Here is an 18,390-nt window from a genome sequence, read left to right on the forward strand (position 1 = left end):
TGGGCACTGATTTTAAGTTCTTTTAAGCCTTTTATAAAGTTTAAATCTGTCTTTTTATTCTTCCAGATATGTGAAAACTTTGGTAAAATTTGGGTTTAATGAATTGTGTATCAGGAGGTGTTACCCTCTTTTAACCTTCTCTTTTTTTCTTTTTAACAAATATGAATTTTAACTATTTATGACGTAGGAATATTTTGTCTGCTCGTACTTTGTCCGATTCTGTTTGCATTTTGTTTGTATTGTTTAAAAGACTATGGTCTAAATAAACAAGTTTCTCTCTCTCTCTTACTGGCAGAACTACTTCTGTTACTGCCTATGTTTGCTCCAGACTATCTGGTCCTGGCCTACTAATAGGAAAGCATAAAAAGGATCACTGAATTATTACACCTCTTACTGGGAAAAGAAAGACGTTTATGGACTAAGAAAGAAGAGTAATTTGAGAAGATTTAATTATTACTTTTTGAGCCAGTAGGCTTCTTGAAGAAAGTGGCTGGTAGAAACGCCTGTCTAGGGAATAATTAAAAGCTTAACAGAAGGGTGGTTTGCTGGTAAGGGAGGTTCATAGTTCTGGAAAAAGACTAAGCAGGTAAGGCTTGGTGACACCAAGTCTTCTATGCATGTGTGTGGAGGTATATTCCTAAAAAATGCTACATTTTTGAGACAATGGGAAGACACTTTAAGAGTTCAGATTCAGATTTGGTAAATTGCCATAGTAGGTTTACTGATCCCGCAAGGCGGCAGGGGAGGGGGCACAATGCATCCGAGCAGAAGCCCCCCATTGATTTCTCCTAAATGCAGTTCCTAATAATTTCAGTAACTCAAAAGTAGTTTAGTGTTCACCATTAGTTGGTGCTGCCATTTCTGATCTTTGTGTGAGCTCCTGAAAATCCAGGTTTACTGATCCTGTGTATGCCATGGTGATGTGAATGTGTGTCAATGTGGTAGTTTGATAATGAAATGGAGGTTAATATGGTGGTTTTCCTATGTGATGGTTCTGATGTGGTGCTATATGCCATGGATGTAGATCTGAAGAAGTTTACGTAGTTGGGTTAGCTCCAATACAAGGAGACTTTGAGATGATGAAACGTCTGGCACACAGTCCTACAATTGGCTGGGCAAAAAATACAATTCTATTTTCTCTTTTAAATATAGAACAGGGAGGATGTGACGCAATTGCTAAAAGCTGAGCTTTTTTTTCCATAGACGGCTGTATGGGTGCTCAGATTAACCACAAGATGGTGGTATGCCTGCGGGCGGAAGGCTGGACGAAAACAAAGACCGCGCACCTGCTGATATAGCTAAGAATAACTCGAGCTCAAGCTGCAGAAGAAAGGAGCCTGGGGGACATTCACAGAGCTTTGTTAAGAAAGAGCTGCAATTACATTACCTCAGCTTGGCCAGGCAATTTTACAGATCCGAAGATGTAAAGGAAGGAGAAACTTCGGAGAAAAATGAAAGCAGCTCGATTTGTTAAGGGTAGTTATGGCCTATGGAAGTGGTACCTTCACAGAGATTAACACTGAAACCGTCTGAGCAACGCCTAGTAAGGACTTATGTTAAAATGATGCAAGTTGGTTCAAGAGACAAAGTAGGTAGGTGGTTCAGGTAAAGCGGTAGGCTGAAAAAGAGAAGAATGTGGGGTACAGGCACAGTGGACTATGATCATTTCTCTCACTGAGTCTATGAGCTGAGTGCATCAAGTTTGACCAGATTTTTATTCAGCAGTTTGTGCTTCAGCCCCATGGCACAGATGTTGCGATTTACAAGTAAGGTATGGAGCAGTGAAAGGAGTAATGGTGTTGGAGTAAAGAATGGTGAGGTGGCTCTGGTTGCTTTGGTGAGGAAGGGGAAGTGGGTAAAAATGAGGTTTCCGATAAGATGGCGATTCTAGGGAAACCACAGAGGAGGCATGGTCTTGCAAAGCCTCCAAAACCCATGCAGACCCTAGAGCTAATGAACATTTCACAATTTCCAGCGGTCCCAAAAATACCAATAAAGGTTCTAATGGAGATAGGAGCATGATACCGCAAAGGTGGGACATGGAGAGCATATTTGGAATGCCAATGCGCTGGCACTTACTGGATGAACTATGCCAAGAGTGGAGTGTATAGCTTACCAGAAACCCTGCCCGGTCCACATTGACAGGTGAAGTTTTCTGAGATGATGCACTGTGCGGGTTTCTTAGCTGCTGTGCCACCTGAGCCACCCAGAAGTGTATTCTGCAAACTTTTTAGAACATAAGGGTGGATGGATGGTGGCAGCAGAATCTTGAAATGCACTGCACGTCAGGCTGCTTGCGTGCTGCACCACATCACTTCTGTATTCCCTCACTCGTGTTCTGTTATCCCGGGCACCCTTCCACATCCTCAACCACATTCTACACACCATCAGGCAAGCCTGTTGTGTTGCAAATGAGTAGAAGTTAAGAACAATTAGTAGTGTGACAAGGGATGGAAACTGACTGACAATTTTTCCAGCATGAGGGCGTGGTCAAGCCATGCAACCAGCTCTCTCCAAGATGATGGGCTGTCTTCTCAGGGCTCGAGTCGCGGTACCACGCGGGGGGACGGCGTCCCCCCCCCCTATTTTACCGGGGAGACGCCGTGCCCCCTGCCAAAGAGCTGGACTTCACTGTTTGGCCTCGCTGGGACGAGGAGCTCGGCACCTTTCGTGACTTCACTTCCTGTTGTGACGTCACTTCCAGTTCCACTTCTTTTTTTAGGACTTGTGCCCTACTGTCTGTAGAATGTTAACAGACGTTCCCAGTCCAAGATGAGACAGAGTTCTTTTCTTTGGAATGTCAAGACCATGTATAAGGAGGCGATTCCAAGTGCAGAATGTATCACAACATATTTGCTCCCTTATTTGTGGTTATGTTCTTCACCCCATCCTTCTTTCTATGTTCCTGGTGTTCTAGATGTTTTAGGCTTCTGGATTTCTATGCTTCGATTCTGATTGGCTCTTTTCTCATTCGTGATGTCAGGAAGGAGTTTGTTGCCTTGTTCATTTCTTGAAATCCTATGTCCACCTAACTAGGACTGTCTTAAGGAGACACATGAAGCATTTCCTGTATACTATCCTTATGCAGGGTGACACCGTGGCTTCTGGGAGGTGTCGGCCTTTCTCTGGCAATGAAAAAGGCGACTAAAGGGACCTTCTCAGTGTGTAGTCCTTGACAGATGCTCACTTTTGAAATATGTGAACACTAGTTCCAAACCACCCAGATGGTATGAGTAAAAACCTGCCAAGAGGAAGTTTTGATCACCGCTAATGTTTCTCCCCCCACCCCATTAAAGTAATTTATAGTCTGACTGAAAAAATGGATTGAGTGGTGGCATGTAGTTGACATTCCACATGATAGATAACAACAAATTCATAATTTGTGGATATTTTATGGCAAATATAGGAGAATGGTCAGGCTTAGGAATTCCTACATTGCCACCACATTAAACCAATTGACCAAACACTGAAGGCCAGACAGAGACACCCTAACCGGCCTCTTCATTTACATTAGCGACTGCTGACTTAGCTCCATTTATTGCTTCCATACTTAAAATGTTAGCAGTTTGTAAATGTCACATATGTTTTCCAATTTATGTAACGTCAGTCGCCATCACTAACGTGGTTACCCCTGGTTTCTAAATAAGACTTAACTAGCTTAAGAAAAGGCCCTATTAGTTCTTTTGTAAATAATTTGTAGAAAAAACACAGGGAACTGCATCTGCTCTTTGTCTTGCTGTTAGAAAAGCTTGTTGTATCTTTATTCCTTACTTATTCCTAGATTGCATGCACATATATCTAGCTTTCCTTTGTCTTCAGCCTCGGCAATTGTCAATCTGTAAGTATTGTCTCGTGTCCTCTTTCACCAACTTATGGGTCAGGTCCAGCACATCTTGTTCCTAGAGAACAAAAGATGGTGGAACTGATGGCCTGCATTTATTCTAGTCCATATGACGAATCAAAGTTTTTTATCATACGATTAAAGTTTGTGGCAAGCTCCTTTCTTTTACATGTACCAATTCAGTCCCTCGTTAAAACTACTGTGCAAACCAGGGTGCAAATTGTACGCACAATATATACCAACAACAAGGGGTATGCAGTTTATTGGATGGGTATATTGTGCATCATTCTCAGTTTCGTACATTTTGATAGTGGTTCATGTGCTAATTGTCCAGCAATCGTGTGTCCGAGGTGGGCAACTCAATATATTTGTTTGGGCGCACGATTTGTGCCATGTATTACCCAGCATAAATTGTGTGGGTAATAACCTCTGGGGTGGGCCTTATGCACAACAGTTAAAATCCCAATTCAGTGCAATAGGGAGTTTGCGTCCAGCAGTGCTTAATTTGTAAAATAATAAGTGCCAGGGCCCTGACCAGGAGTCCACTGCAGCTTGCACCACATCTTGCCCCGTCATCGCTGCCAATGACGCCACCAAAACATCTACTAACCATCTCACTTGCCTGCAAGTGCAACAGTTCAGATCTTTCCAGGTCCCCAAAGCTAAAGGAATGGCCGGGGAAGTCAGTATTAGTATTTTTTTATGTATATTGTATCCATAAACAAACATTGTTCTGCTCATCTCTAAATTAGATGACCAGCGCCACCATGTGGCAGAGAGTCATAAGTGTGGTGATGACAATTAATTGCCGGTGTGAGCACTGGAAACCACCGGCTCAAATTAAGCACTGGTGCCCAATGTGGAATTTGCCCCAAGCCAGAATAAGGGCCTTGGTGTTTTAGTTAAAACACTCTCAGCTCTCTTCTGCTCCTGTTTAGTTGTGGGCATCATCATGTGGAACCGAAAGCAAAGTGCTTCTCTTCCAGTGGGCTTTTGTAACACATTTTAAAATGGACAAACTAGTGTGATGCATTCACCACAGAGCACTGATTCACAGGCTGCATTCCACAAACAGAACATGGGATCTTTGGCTGGAATACTAGCAGGCCCGTACAGCAAACAAAATTCAAATCCAAACCCAGAGAGGGTTTTTTGGTTAAAAGTAAAGTGAAAAACTCCTAGAAGTTATAACTATGACTCACCTCTGTCAACTGTGCAGGCAATATCTGCAGCAACCATAGCATCACGCCCCTTTGCTGGCACTCAAAGAGAGGCTTGCAGTTTAATTGAAGGTTAATTTTAGAAACACAGATTAAAAACGAAGTTGTTTACTTCAGACAACAATAGACATGCCATGCACTTACTGCTAGATGCAGAGGGCTTTTGGTGGCAGCTGGATCTGACTCATCGGCGCTGTTGTTGGTCCTTTCAAGCAGCTATGAAGAGACAAAAATACAATAAGGGTCATATGACACATGCACAAGTTTACATGGTAACACTGCACCAATTTCAGAACGTAGAACTTTGCTCAGGGACACAGTAGTAGTCATCCTCACAGTTCTGACCATCCAAGTGGCCAGAAGCGAGGCATCCGTTAGCTACGGCTTCATTGCTACTGTGACTCTTTGCAACGGTATGAAAAAATCTAGAATTTCCAGCCATCAGGCAACTGGGAACGAGGCAGATACGCCCCTATTCAGCACAACCAATCACGACCTGAGCAGCCAAGGGGTGGGAGCACGGTTTGTAAAACAAGTAAAGAACTAGCTGAACAATACGATCTAGCAGAGTTATGTGAAGGAGTCAATTTAGGGGAAAATAGGTTGACGTGGGCCGCCATTTTGAGAAGTCCATATTGTGGTGATCATCCACACCACTGACTTTCGCTCCTTTGCCAGTGTGCTGAACATGGAAACAAAAATGGGCCAAACTCAAATTATAGTTAGACTTTTTTTATCACTGAATGCACAAACCACGTAAAGAAAATATTTTGTGTGCAGTTCTCTCTCAAGAATTCTTCAAATAAGAGGCGTGGGCAGGAGATGCAAGTACAGTTGGGAATATGGGTGGAATCAGGACTGGGCACAGGGGGTAAGAGAAGAAATAATACAGACCTAGCACACACACACACATATATATTTCTCACTAGAAATAAAAAAGGTTAAAGTGGTTGTTACGTGCAAATGTCAGGTAAAATGTTTCATTTCAAACTCAAAAAAACTCTAAAGTCCACCATGTTTTAATGTACTGAGCTAGCTAGAACTTGTGTAACCAACTATGCTCTGCTTATGACCTCATAGATTCACATATTCAATGACAACATTGATGACATCACTCATAACATATCGAATTACATCACTGATAACAACACTGGGCAGGGTGGGAGCAAACACATAAAAACACTGAAATTTACCAGTAATAGTTAACTAGCTAATCAATAATTTGTGCATTCGTCATGAAGAGTAATGTCATTAGTTATGTCATTTCAGGTGACATCATAGATATTATCAAATATATAATAAAACATATCATGAGTGATCTAATATGTGAGGTCATAAACAGTGCATGGTGAGCGCACAATTTATAATTAGTACAGTTAACTACAACAGGTACATTTTAGTGGGCTTTATTTTTAGTTAAAAAATGCCAATTTTACATATCTTTAATTTCACTTTTGCCTTTGCTTTTTCCAGTGAAATTCTAAGTTTGTTTAAAAATGTACAGTAAGATATTATTACCAGCCTTATCTATATCATCACTTTAACCTTTGTTTTTTTCAGTGTTTTTTAAAGTTTTTTCACAAAAAGTACCAATATAAAGTGGTGTTACTTTAAGTAAGGCAGAAATACTGGCTTTGTCTAAGCATCAGATTACCAAAATATAAAAGGATGGCTACTGGCTTTAGCAGGTATCAGCACATCAGCCTATATAAAGCAGTCCAATTGGCTTTGTCAAAAAGTCACTACAAATCAATAAGCATATACTAAAGCAATCCTTATAAATACACATGGCACTGCCTAGTAATTGTCACAAAACGTTTAAAAAAATTTTTTATTCCAAACAACCATAAATTTATGTTTGAGTCTTTCTTTACCACTCTTTAGCAGCAAAATGCAACCACAGAACCAACCACAAGGGCTTCTTACACTCCATCTGAAACGCATCCAGCTCCTGCTCGGAGTGCTTTAGAAACAATGGTAAACTCTCCTGGGGTCATGCATTCCATGACTGAGTACACTTAGGGCCGGATGACGAGTTTGGGCGACAGGGTTACTCCGTCACAAACATGATGGAAATCCAGCCTGCCATATTTCAAATCTATCATATTCTATGGAACTTGTAATATGACGGATGTGATATCCGTATATGACAGATGTGATATCCGCCATGTTTGTGATGGAGTATCCCGTCTGCCAAACTCATAATTAGGGTCCCAGAGGTTTTTTTTGTTTTAATTTTCTGGGGACTGCTGTGCTCCTGGCAGCCCCCACAACACTTTTATAAATTCTTCATGGTGCCTCTGCCTGACCTTGGGGCACCAATACAATATTTAAAAACAAAACCCACACAGGGCATTATGGGGTCCTCCCGGGAGAGAGCAGTGAATATTTAATGGGAACCCTTGCTGCTTTAATTCAGAAGCAGTGAGGCAGCAACTATTTTTGTATACATATTGCCATGGTCTCACACAAGGGACCCACAGCATGCCTATTTTTTCATTTTTTTTAATGGCAGGGCGAGGAGCCCACGCTAGTGCTACTGTGCAATTATTTTCTTGGGTTGGTGGGTGCCCTGGTTCCACCCAAGGCACACACAAGTTTACATCACTTTGGGTGGCCTCGGGCATGGCCCAAGGCTCCCGCAGCGTCACCTACTTCACAACCAGCACCCATCCTGGGCGCAAGTGGGAGCTGGCAACAGTGAATGTGAACCTCTTGTGCCCCTGCCATGTACAGTCTTGTCATCAACAATGTCATTTCAGATGTTACAGTCATGTTATCAATGATGTCTTGAGTGATGTAATATGGAAGGTAATTAGCAGTGCATGCAGAGGGCACAATTTATAGTTACTTGAAGGCTTGTTACAGTTACTTGAGATGAGAAACTATAACTGTGAATTTGAGTTGTTTTGTTCATTTAAAATGGTATGTTTGAACTGAAATTTCCACCCAACTACATGTCCCTTTAACCTCAATTGATTTCCAAGGCTTTTTTAGTGCAAAATAAGATATTAGCCTACATAACGCTTAGAGAGCTTTCACCTTTGTTTTTTTCAGTGAATTTCTATTTTTTTTATGTAAAGTAATATTTTATTAACATATGTAACACCAACCCCATGCCAAGTACAACTGTGGGGTTAGCCAGAGGAGCTGCATCCAACCCCACGTAGCCAGCCAACTCGACAGCGTGTGGCCAGGCCATACATCCAACCCTTTGCGAACAGCCAACCCCACGCTGAGCATGCCCTTTGGCCATGCGCGATGTGGGATTGGCCACAGGTCAGGCTCTGCTCCCAACACGAGCTGATGCCCAACACCCTTTCTGCGCCAGAGTTATGGGCAGCGGGGTGTGGAGCGCAAGGTCTGGGTGTCAATTTAGGTTAAGGCAGACCTATTGACTTTGTGAGAGGATAGGAACACCAAATATAAAAAGTGGCCCTATCGGCTTTATGAAGGGATCAGGATTCCAACATGTATAAAGCACATGCATTGTTACAAAATTACCAATAATTACTATGAAATATACATTTAAATAATTCACACAATGCAGTGTTTAAGAAATTAACTGTTATAAAAAAAATGTAATAAAGTAGATTCAAATTAAAAGCACCAACATATCATTGAGTCTTTTTGTATATTTTTCAAGCTGCAAAACGCAGCCATTGAACCTACAAGGGGGTTCTGCAGTCTAGCTGAAGAGCACAGAGCTCCAACTATGAGTGCATTAAAAACATATGGTAAGCTCTCATGGGGTCTTGCATTTAATGACTCAGGACACATACTTTTTTTAATGTTGCTGGGGGGCTAATATACTCCCTGCAGGCTCCCACATTAAAAGAAAATGCTTGGTTGCCCCTTCTTAAGGCATCACAAGCTAAACAAATAAGGCTTAACCATCCCTCGCAGGGAATTATGGGATGCTCGTTCAAGGAGTAGTACATTATGAATGAGTGGCTCCTGCTGCTCATTTATTATTCCTTTTTTTTTGTTTTTGATTCATTTTTTGAGTGTCCTGAGGCTCACCCGGTACACCCATCTCTTTATTTTATGCTGGGGGCTGCCAAACTGTGGGTAGGGAGAAACTTTTGTGCAGCTTTCTGCTCCTGTCGGGTGGGAGCACAGAAAAGTCTCAAACCACAGCGTCCCAGGGAGGTGCTCTCCAGGACACCGCAATGGAGCCAGCTCCGGCGGATGGGGACCTGGGGCCAGAATGGCTAAAAAAAGGGGCCTGCGTGACACCCTCCCCTATAATTGACTATCCAAGGGGAGGTTAAGAAATGAATTGGTGTTAACCAACCATCATTTTCTTCATTTCACATAGGACTTCCTCCTCAGAAATGCTTAATATTAAATGAGCATAGAGTTCAAATGTCCTCAGGATCAATTAAGCATCCACCCTTCGTCTATCTGCCCATTCATCGGTCTAGTTGTTCATCCAACTCCTGCCTGTCTCTGTGCTATTACCTCGGTCTCGTCTGGCTGGAAGTACAATGTATTGGGTACCTGTATATTTGTTGGTCTGTGTACTGTGGTTGGTGTGTGTCTTTTTTCTGCGTATATCTGTGCATGTAGGTATGGTGGTTTGTTACCATGGGCACCTGTGGACACATGATTGCGTGCTGTAGTTGCTGTGTCTTTCTGTGGTTACAGGTGCATGGATCATTGGTGGTGTGTATTTGTAGGAGACTATGAATATGTTGGCTTTTACCTGGAAGTTGGTCTGTGTAGTGTTCACTCATCCTATGAGCATGTATGTGTGATGTATTCCAATGATTGCATTATTATACTGTGTCTATTTGTGAATGCCTCATACAACTTATTCTTTTCTTGGCAACACTCCTCAACTTACTTCATGTTTTTCGAGGTCTGGTCTTGCATCTTTTAGAAGATTCCTTACATATTTTAGATCTTTCCTTTGTATCAGAAGAAGGGGAATTGTTTCATGATTCGAATACTCTATCCAGACCCTCCAGCATTTCGCGATTTCGCGATTCACTAAAAAATCGCGAAATCGGTTGAATAGCGCGATGGCCGCGATATTTGTAATTCTCGCCGCGATATTTGCCAAAGTGACTGCAAAACAAACAATGCCGATAATAGGCTGTGCGCGCACACGTCACTACGTGCCGCCGTCCAATACCTGCTTCCTCCTGTCCAAGATCTGTCTGTTATTCGGCCATTACATCTGCCAAAGAACAACAAAAGCGCAGAAGCGCCAACAAAGTTGCCAAAGTAAACATATTTTCTTTTGTTGGTAAAATCTTATTGAAGAGGCAATTTGCTCGTAATCCTTTCCGCCGCCGTCAGCATTGGAGCGCCGGACTTGCAGCCGTAACGGTTGTGGTGGCAGCCGAGTAGGATTCGACATTGGCTATTTTGACGTCGTTTGTTGTGTTTGCCCCCACCCCCCTACTCCCCCCTCGCCTCTTGTGGGTAAAGGACTGTGCCGTGCACGTAGTTCTTCATTGATTATCCCGTCACAGTGTAACGCATTTTAAAGTGAGCCAGGAAAAATATGTCGGAGCTGAAAGTTGGGGAAGCATGTTGCAATGTAAGATGCACTTCGTAACCTAAAAGAAATTAGTATGGTTAGTGTTTTAGACAAGACTCATTTCAAAATGCTAAACACCTTAGGTCTTCGGATCCCCCTCGTTCCCCCTTTATCGTTTCTTCAAGCAGTAATTAAAAAAATGGATATATCAGGTCAAAAGGCATGAGTTTGGAAAATAAACGGAGACAGGAGACAGCAAGTCTAAGAACCATAGAGGACTTTTTTGCAGGGCCTTTTACCACTGTTACTTCAGCTACATACCTCTTTCTGCTCGGAGGTCACCAAAATGCGTTTTTGAAGGAAGAGTTATTAGACATATAAGTGTAGCTTTTATATGTAACAAAACGTGTTCCATTTAATAAAATTGTCATTCAATCAACTGACGTAATGTTATGTGAATATTAAATGTTTAAAATAATTTTACTAGCAAAACAAATCTTTTAAAAACGTCCACCCAAAGACACTGCCCGTGGTATTAACTGTGCACAAGACCCACCTTTCTTCAAGTGACACATGCTCATACAAAACTAACAATCCAGCCACCTATAGGCAGCATTGTGTCAGAGGATTTTTGTACTTATAGCTACCAGCTTTTAACACTGCTTGTGTCTGAGTCAGCCTCTGTTATTTCACGGACCTCTGTGTGCATGACACTCACTCATGCCCTTGATATTTGGGACCTAGAGGCAAGCCATCAAGGAGGAAAGCAGCAAGCCCCCGGTGTGTATTTCTTTGCTGCAGTTTTAAGATATTCATAGAGTTTCTACTTGCTCAAACTGGAGGTAATATCTGATATTTATCTGTTTTCCTAGACTTCATTGCTTGATTTTGTTCAGGAGAAATTGTCAGTCATTGAATTTTACTCATATGTCACTCATATGTACAGTGAATTTATGAAAATGTCCCACATAAGTAATATGAAACCTTGGCAGCTATGTACCCTGCAGCAGCGCTTCAGAACTGCTCGGGATGTTTTAAGGCCCCTTTTAGACCATTGGGTTTCAGAAAAGAGGATAGTTTTTTAACCACATGGCTGCTGGGCGTTTTCCCCCCCTGTGCTGGAAAATGCCATTTTAGTGGCACCATGACGAGATCAGCTCGTCATCAGCACACGACACCCGTGGGTGATGACGAGCTGAGCTCGTCATCAGCATCGAAAGGGTTAAATGAACATCCTTGTCTTTGTCCACTCACAAATTCGCTGCATTACTTTCTAGTAAATCTAGTGCTCCAGCAGCTAAGCAGGACTCTATGGGTCATATTTGTATTATCAATATATTTTCAATGTTAAAAAGGGTGATAGATTTTTTTTTTTTTTAAACGGACGGGTCCAGGAGGCAGCGGTGCCCTGGCAGGGGTGCATACATGGGTGCTAGAACACACAAGGGAGAAATACAGCCCCCTCTCAAGAGTTACAGATTGAAGCTGTGCTACCATAGAGTCACAGACACTTTAAGCATGTCAGTTTCACAGTGGAATACCCTGCTGAATCAGTTTCCATTGATTTAAGGCTGAAAAGGAATGATTACGAATAAGATACGGTGCCGCAATAATGCCGCTAAATTTCCACTTTTGTGCCGCTAAATTTCCATTTTTGTGCCGCTAAATTTGACAATCTATGCCGCTATATCCTGGGGGGTCTGTCTATCAGCCGACCAAATGAGGTCCTCACTCCCACTCGAAAGAGCACCAGCGGAGCCTTCATGGGTGGTAGCAGGACTTGCATCAGGTAGTTTAAGGGTCAAGCTGGCTTACAATCATGTTGCATGATAATTGTACAGGATTACATGTTCTTTTAACATTTAACAAACTTTTGAACCAGACTCAATGTGGTCCCCAAAGTGAAGCACATATGACACACGTTATCTGATGCTCAAGAGCTGCAATATATTGTTGGTGCCAAGAAGGTGGCTAGGCAGATAGTGCCAAAACAGGGAGCCCTGCGATGTGGGGGCTTACCAGCACATGAGGTGGGCTTGAGCAACTGCTGTGTCTGACATAAGAAAATACGAAAATAAAGGAATATTCCAATGAGTTTTCAGTCAAGGTTCTAAAATGAGAAAACACCACGACGAGAAACAAAGGTAAATGCACTGTGAGGTTTCTCCCTCCTAAGATGAGAGGTGCCGGGGGCAGGTCGGTGCTTGAGAGAGGCTGTGATAGCCTAGCAGGAGTGTAGCAGGGTCTTGGATGGAGTTAGTTTGTAAAGGTTATTCAAGTGCTGCTCTTGACTGTGACGTGTGAGTTACAGTAGAACTGTCGGGGATGTTAGATTAGCAGGGCGGGGCAGACCGTTTATATTACTGGCCATTGCCCCAAGGAGTTGCAGCCAACACAAAGGTGGAGGATGGTCGCCCCACAGGAAAAATAAAATTATAATAAAAATGTTACTATCATTTTATTTTTCTCTAATGGCTCCATAAAGGTGTGGGGTGGGCTGTGCAGTTCACAGGGCAGGAGGAGGAGTGGTAGACACTCTCTTAAGTGTGCATGACAGTTTGGCCAGCCGTCTTGGGCTGGCCAAAAAGTCATGGGCACTTAGCATGATTTCCACCAGGCTGTAATGCAGAGCCTGGGTAGAGAACATACATAAACCCCCAGACCTTGTTTGAGCTCCAAGCTAAGGTGCTCAAACCAATCATGGTAACAGCAGCATCGAGATGGCTAGGGGAATGTGGGTGCATGGGTGCTTTCTGCTTCATTGACAGAAGAAGTTGGAGGAGAAGTGGCCGTCGGGAAGGTATGTGTAATTTTCTTTTGTTCTTCCCCTTTTCTTTTTGTTTTTAACCCTCACCCCGACCCACCACTACTGCCCTGTAGCAACTGCTACTGCATTGCATTCCAGTTTTTCATGGCCCTAGGCCGCTGCTGGCACCTCTGCCACTTTCCAGCTGCAGGCATAGCGGAGGCACATGATCAATACCGTCTCATCTTCCTGCTTCAACACCCTCCGCATGCTCCGCAAGATCTACAGGTGGATCCCCACTGAAACAAGAAGAACTGTTACCCAGGCCCTCGTCAGCAGCAGGCTAGACTACAACAACACCCTCTACGCAGGAGCCTCGGCGAAACTCTTGAAACGACTACAGCACATACAGAACGCCTCAGCGCGATTGATCCTCGACATCCCTCACCGCCGCCACATCACACCCCACCTAAAGGACCGGCACTGGCTTCCCTTCAACAAGAGGATCACCTTCAAGCTCCTCACCCACGCACACAAAGCACTACACAACACCGGACCGACATACCTCAACAGCCGACTCACCTTCTACACCCCGAACCACCAGCTCCGCTCCACCGACCTCGACCTCGCCCTCGCCACTGCACCCTGCATCCGAAGAGCGAACTCCGGCAGCAGATTGTTCTCCCATCTCGCCGCCAAAACCTGGAACACCCTCCCCATCCTCCTACGGCAGATCCAGGACCTTCTCACCTTCAGGAGGCTACTCAAGACCTGGCTTTTCAAGCAGTAACAGCGCCCCTCCCCTCAGCGCCTTGAGACGCTCACTGGTGAGTAGTGCACTTCACAAATGCTATGATTCATTGATATGCACAGAGAGGAGTGGACGATGGATGGAGATGAAAGAAAAAGAACTGAAGCAAAGAGAGAGACTGGAGGGAAATATTAGAGATCAAAAGAAGGATGAGAGGATTGGAAAGAGACAGAGGATGGATTGTAAGAGAAAATGCTGAAGAAATTGGGCCACTTTTAACAGTCTTGCCAGGTCTATTTTGGTTCTGAGATCAACCATGTTGAAAGGTCAATAATCCTTTGCTAATGTCCAGAAAGAACGTTTCCTAGAGTTAGCCGTTCCTCTTTTCTACAGATAAAACAGGTACATTTTATTATTTTATTGCACATTATACAATCACATTTATCAATGCATTTCATAGCGCACACTGCATACATGAATCAGCTCTAGGCGCCGATGGATGGTGTTATTATCACTAAGTTTAAGACACTCACTGTACCCCCTCGAAAGGATGAGTGGGTGAGAGGAATCCCGAGTGCGCGCTTTATGTTTCACACAGACCTTTGCATTAATCCATGAAGCTGCGTCACTGGCTTCAAACATGAAGCATTGGGAGAGTAACCCCCTAGGCCGGATCAGAACAATAACTCACAGGTGAAGATCCATCGGTGGATATGTGAGGAGGAGATGCCCACTATCCCACGACAAACAGCTAAAGAAAAGATCACAGCAGCCCAGAGACAGGACTCGACTGCGTGTTTATACCACGCATGCGCTGGGAGGCTGCAGTATTTAAACACGCAGACCTGGCTGAAAGTAGGCGTGGAGGAGACAAGACTGAGGCGCTGACGGTGCTAAAAGCATGTTTCAAATTAATAGAATTCCGAGGAGTAGAGACAATGGGCCTGGAGGGCTGGATCCACTGGAACCTCCTCAGTTTTATGTCACGCGACTTTACAGGCCTCCAGGATGAAACACCCACTGATGGGAGACGAAACGGCCAACGAACGCCCACCACTGACCCCTGCAGCTACCGAACACGCACATTCATCAAAGAAGCCCCACTCCCCACTCGGTCCGTTCGCCTAAGGTTCAAATGTTGTTTTCGTTGAATTAGTCAATTTTGGGTGTAAACCTTGATTCGCTGCAAGTGCATACCATAAGCAGGTGCCCCTTAACACATAGCCCCGTGGTCAGTGCACTCGGGTCCAGGTGGAGGAAATCGGTTTTCGACAGCGACGCACCAACAGGTCGAAGCCTGCCCCGATGTCACTTTACCTGCTTGCAGAGACATCTTAAGTATTTTGGGGGCCCTGGGCCAAACGTATGTTGGGGGCCCCTGTTCAGAACACCTTTGAATTAATGATCCAATTTCAGCTCTTTCATGCACTCTTTGGCCATGTCACTGACAATGCACAGGCACGTTCGTCCAAATTCTAAATGTGTACATTAATATTCAGGGATAGTGACTTGTGTTTTCAAAATTGTAACACAGAAACAGTTCACTAATATTACTGCAAATAATCTGACACCATCCCATTTCTCAAATGTGAGGTCCTGTTTTTAACCAAAATAAACTTTGTTTAATGGATGTCGCATAAAAACGGTACTTAATACGATCTAGTTAAGAATTAGTAAAGGTCATGTGGGAAGGAAGGACTCTCTGCAGAACAGAGTTGCCTCTATCAGGGGGTCCCTTGAAAAGATGGGGCCCTGGGCCCAGGGGCGGCCTAAGGCATGTGCAAGCTGTGCACCTGCACAGGGCCACCAAACCCCAGGGGCCACCACGCCAATATATAACCTTAATATAACAATCTTCTGAGGATGGATACATATTTGCGTGGCGGCCCCTGGCAAGGATTTGGCATCCTCCGGCTCTGTTCCACTTCAAAACACCCTGACCCGCCCTCTTCACTGGCCTTCGCGCTCCGCCCCGCCTGGACCCCCTTTTCCGGGGCCCACTACCTACGCTCCCTGCCCAGGGCCACCATGAGCCTAGAGCCGCCGCTGCTGGGCCAGAGACCACTTTGCCCAGGCCTTAAAATGACTCTGCCTGCTTGTGGTAAGGAATGACCACAGCCGCTACCAAAACAGGCTCTAAATGACCCGCAGCGGGACAATGGAGAGCGATGCCACGGCCACAAGCGAAGCAGGGGTCCCCCACCTGCCAAATCTGACGTAACTCCAATTTACACGAGATGGCGGGAGAATAAAATCTGACGACGCCTCGCGTTCCTATCCCTCCCCCAACCGCGTGGAGAGTGCGCCCGGGCCCCCTGCTCTATATTTGCATAGAGTGACTCACGCAAAGGTCATTTGATAATGATGCTGAGTGTGCTCTGAGTCAGTCAGCCCCCGCCAGAGCACACCCCCACCACATCTGAAGCCAGACCCCTCCCGGCGGACTCTGCGCGTGCCGGTGCCTCAGGATGTCCCATTCAAAGCCCCTTGGCTTTCAAAGACACAATACACAGCAGTTTGTTCACTAGAGTGTGGCTGTCAGTCTTCCATTGTGATCAGTCCTTTGGAAATGTCGACACATTGGCACGCTTTATGCGCCAAACAATGTACGACGGGAAATGAAAAATCTATGTTTAGACAAGTTCGGAGTTTCTGTAACAAAGTGGAATTTCCAGCCACGATTAGAAAGAGTAAATTAGGCGTTGGTGCTACATTTGACTATGAATACTGAGATTAAAAACTGTACATTCGGCCTAGTTTGTAAAAAAAAATCTGTGCCAGCTCCCGAATGCCGGGGTTGTAGAATACTTAGTCTTGATTCCACCTCATATCGCTTTATTTCACCATCCTACACGTCCGGTCTGTTTATCTCACTCTTTTCCCGTGTTTCCCTTCTCATACTCCTCTTTTATCCTTTTCATGCCTTTCTCTCTCTAGCGCTGGGCCAATACACTGAGCGCTCCTGCCCATCACCTGCAAACACCAGCACAAGTTAAGCCCTACCAGTACATTTTTCAGGTGAGAGTTCACATTACAATAAAACTAACGAGGTGGTGCTCTGACAGTTTTCTTGCCAGCACTTTTAGTTTTAAGATCCCTATGGAGCGAGGAACCTCTCCACATGTTGGAGCAGCGCAGCTGGCGTGGCTGGGCGAGCGCATAGACATGCAGGTGGCAGCTTCTAGGTTCATTGCACAGCTATTAATGCTGGGATGTGACCCCGACTCCTGGTCTATGCAGCATGGGTACCACAGTTACAGCTTCAGGGATAGGCTGCTGGTGTCTTCCCAGCATCCTTGTGGCTGAAACCATTGACAGATGCTCTAGACTCAGGGCAGGAGCAGGGGACCGGTGCCTGGCACATGCCAGTGAGTTTCAGGAAGGTGTGGTTGATCAGCCGTGCCATGCTGCCAGGCCGTGAAGCCACCTTGCCTATCCTGCCTTACTCCCCCCTCCAATGTGCCACAATGCGATGAATACCTCCCACGGTGCAACCTGCAGCATCTCCACCATGTGATTTCTATAGCAGCTGCCTTATACCTTGCCTTATTTTTTATGGATAAAAAAACATTAAATAGGTAAAAAGGAAACTGAGAGACATTAAATAAGGAAAATTGTCAGAAGAATTAGCTGCACAGAAACAAAATTCCCATGCCGATAAGAAATGCAGGGGTCACCAGGCGCACTCTAGGAAAAACAACTACAGTCACAAGGTTCAGTTAATATGGCCTTTTCACCAGAAAAAATGTCCAGCAATTAACTGGATGGAAGTTGCAATGTTGTGACTGTTAGTGCTCAAAACTAAGGGGATCATGTTTGGCGGGTGCGGGACATCTGTCTCTTCTACACTCTTAATCGAGTGGATGTCTGTCATCGGTAAAACTGCAGATGAGCCGCTATAATACATTGTTCAAGACAGACCATTAAGTATCATGCATTTTTAAAGTGCAATTCAAAAACCTATGACGTGGCCATCGAGCCCTAACAGCAGGGCCTAAAAGCACCTTTTTGCTCCTCCAGTAATAGCAGGGATAATATTATCTTATTAAGCTATTAATCATACATCCGGTGTTCTGCCTAAATTCCTTTTGATTTCGTATACAGTGGTAGTTGCAGTCTTACCAAACATTCCTTGACACATTGAAGATCATGAAGTAATAAGCAAAAGCATTTTTTTACCTTAGACAACAAACCTCTCTCCTACCTCAGCCAATGTATATATCAAAAAGAACAAACTGAGGCCATGGAGACACTCTTGTCCTTTTTGATAAAATCACATTTTAGACGAGGAGAAAAACATCTAACATTGTGAAGGAGTCACTGAATGCCAGTAACTTGAAT

At 44.2% G+C, this 18,390-nt stretch overlaps 1 protein-coding gene across 4 annotated transcripts in view; it reads right to left on the reverse strand.

The window, feature by feature from the left end:
• ANKRD44 (ankyrin repeat domain 44) overlaps positions 1 to 18,390 on the reverse strand; it is a 712,165-nt gene that overhangs the window by 135,471 nt on the left and 558,304 nt on the right. For all 4 annotated transcript variants that reach the window (XM_086955419.1, XM_086955418.1, XM_086955417.1 and 1 more), the window contains exon 17: positions 5,206 to 5,277. In XM_086955419.1, the coding sequence (XP_086811545.1) occupies positions 5,206 to 5,277 (72 nt within the window). The remainder of the gene's footprint in view (positions 1 to 5,205; positions 5,278 to 18,390) is intronic.

This window comes from Lissotriton vulgaris, chromosome 2_1, assembly GCF_964263255.1.
Source record: "Lissotriton vulgaris chromosome 2_1, aLisVul1.2, whole genome shotgun sequence".
In the NCBI taxonomy this organism is placed as follows: Eukaryota; Metazoa; Chordata; class Amphibia; order Caudata; family Salamandridae; genus Lissotriton; species Lissotriton vulgaris.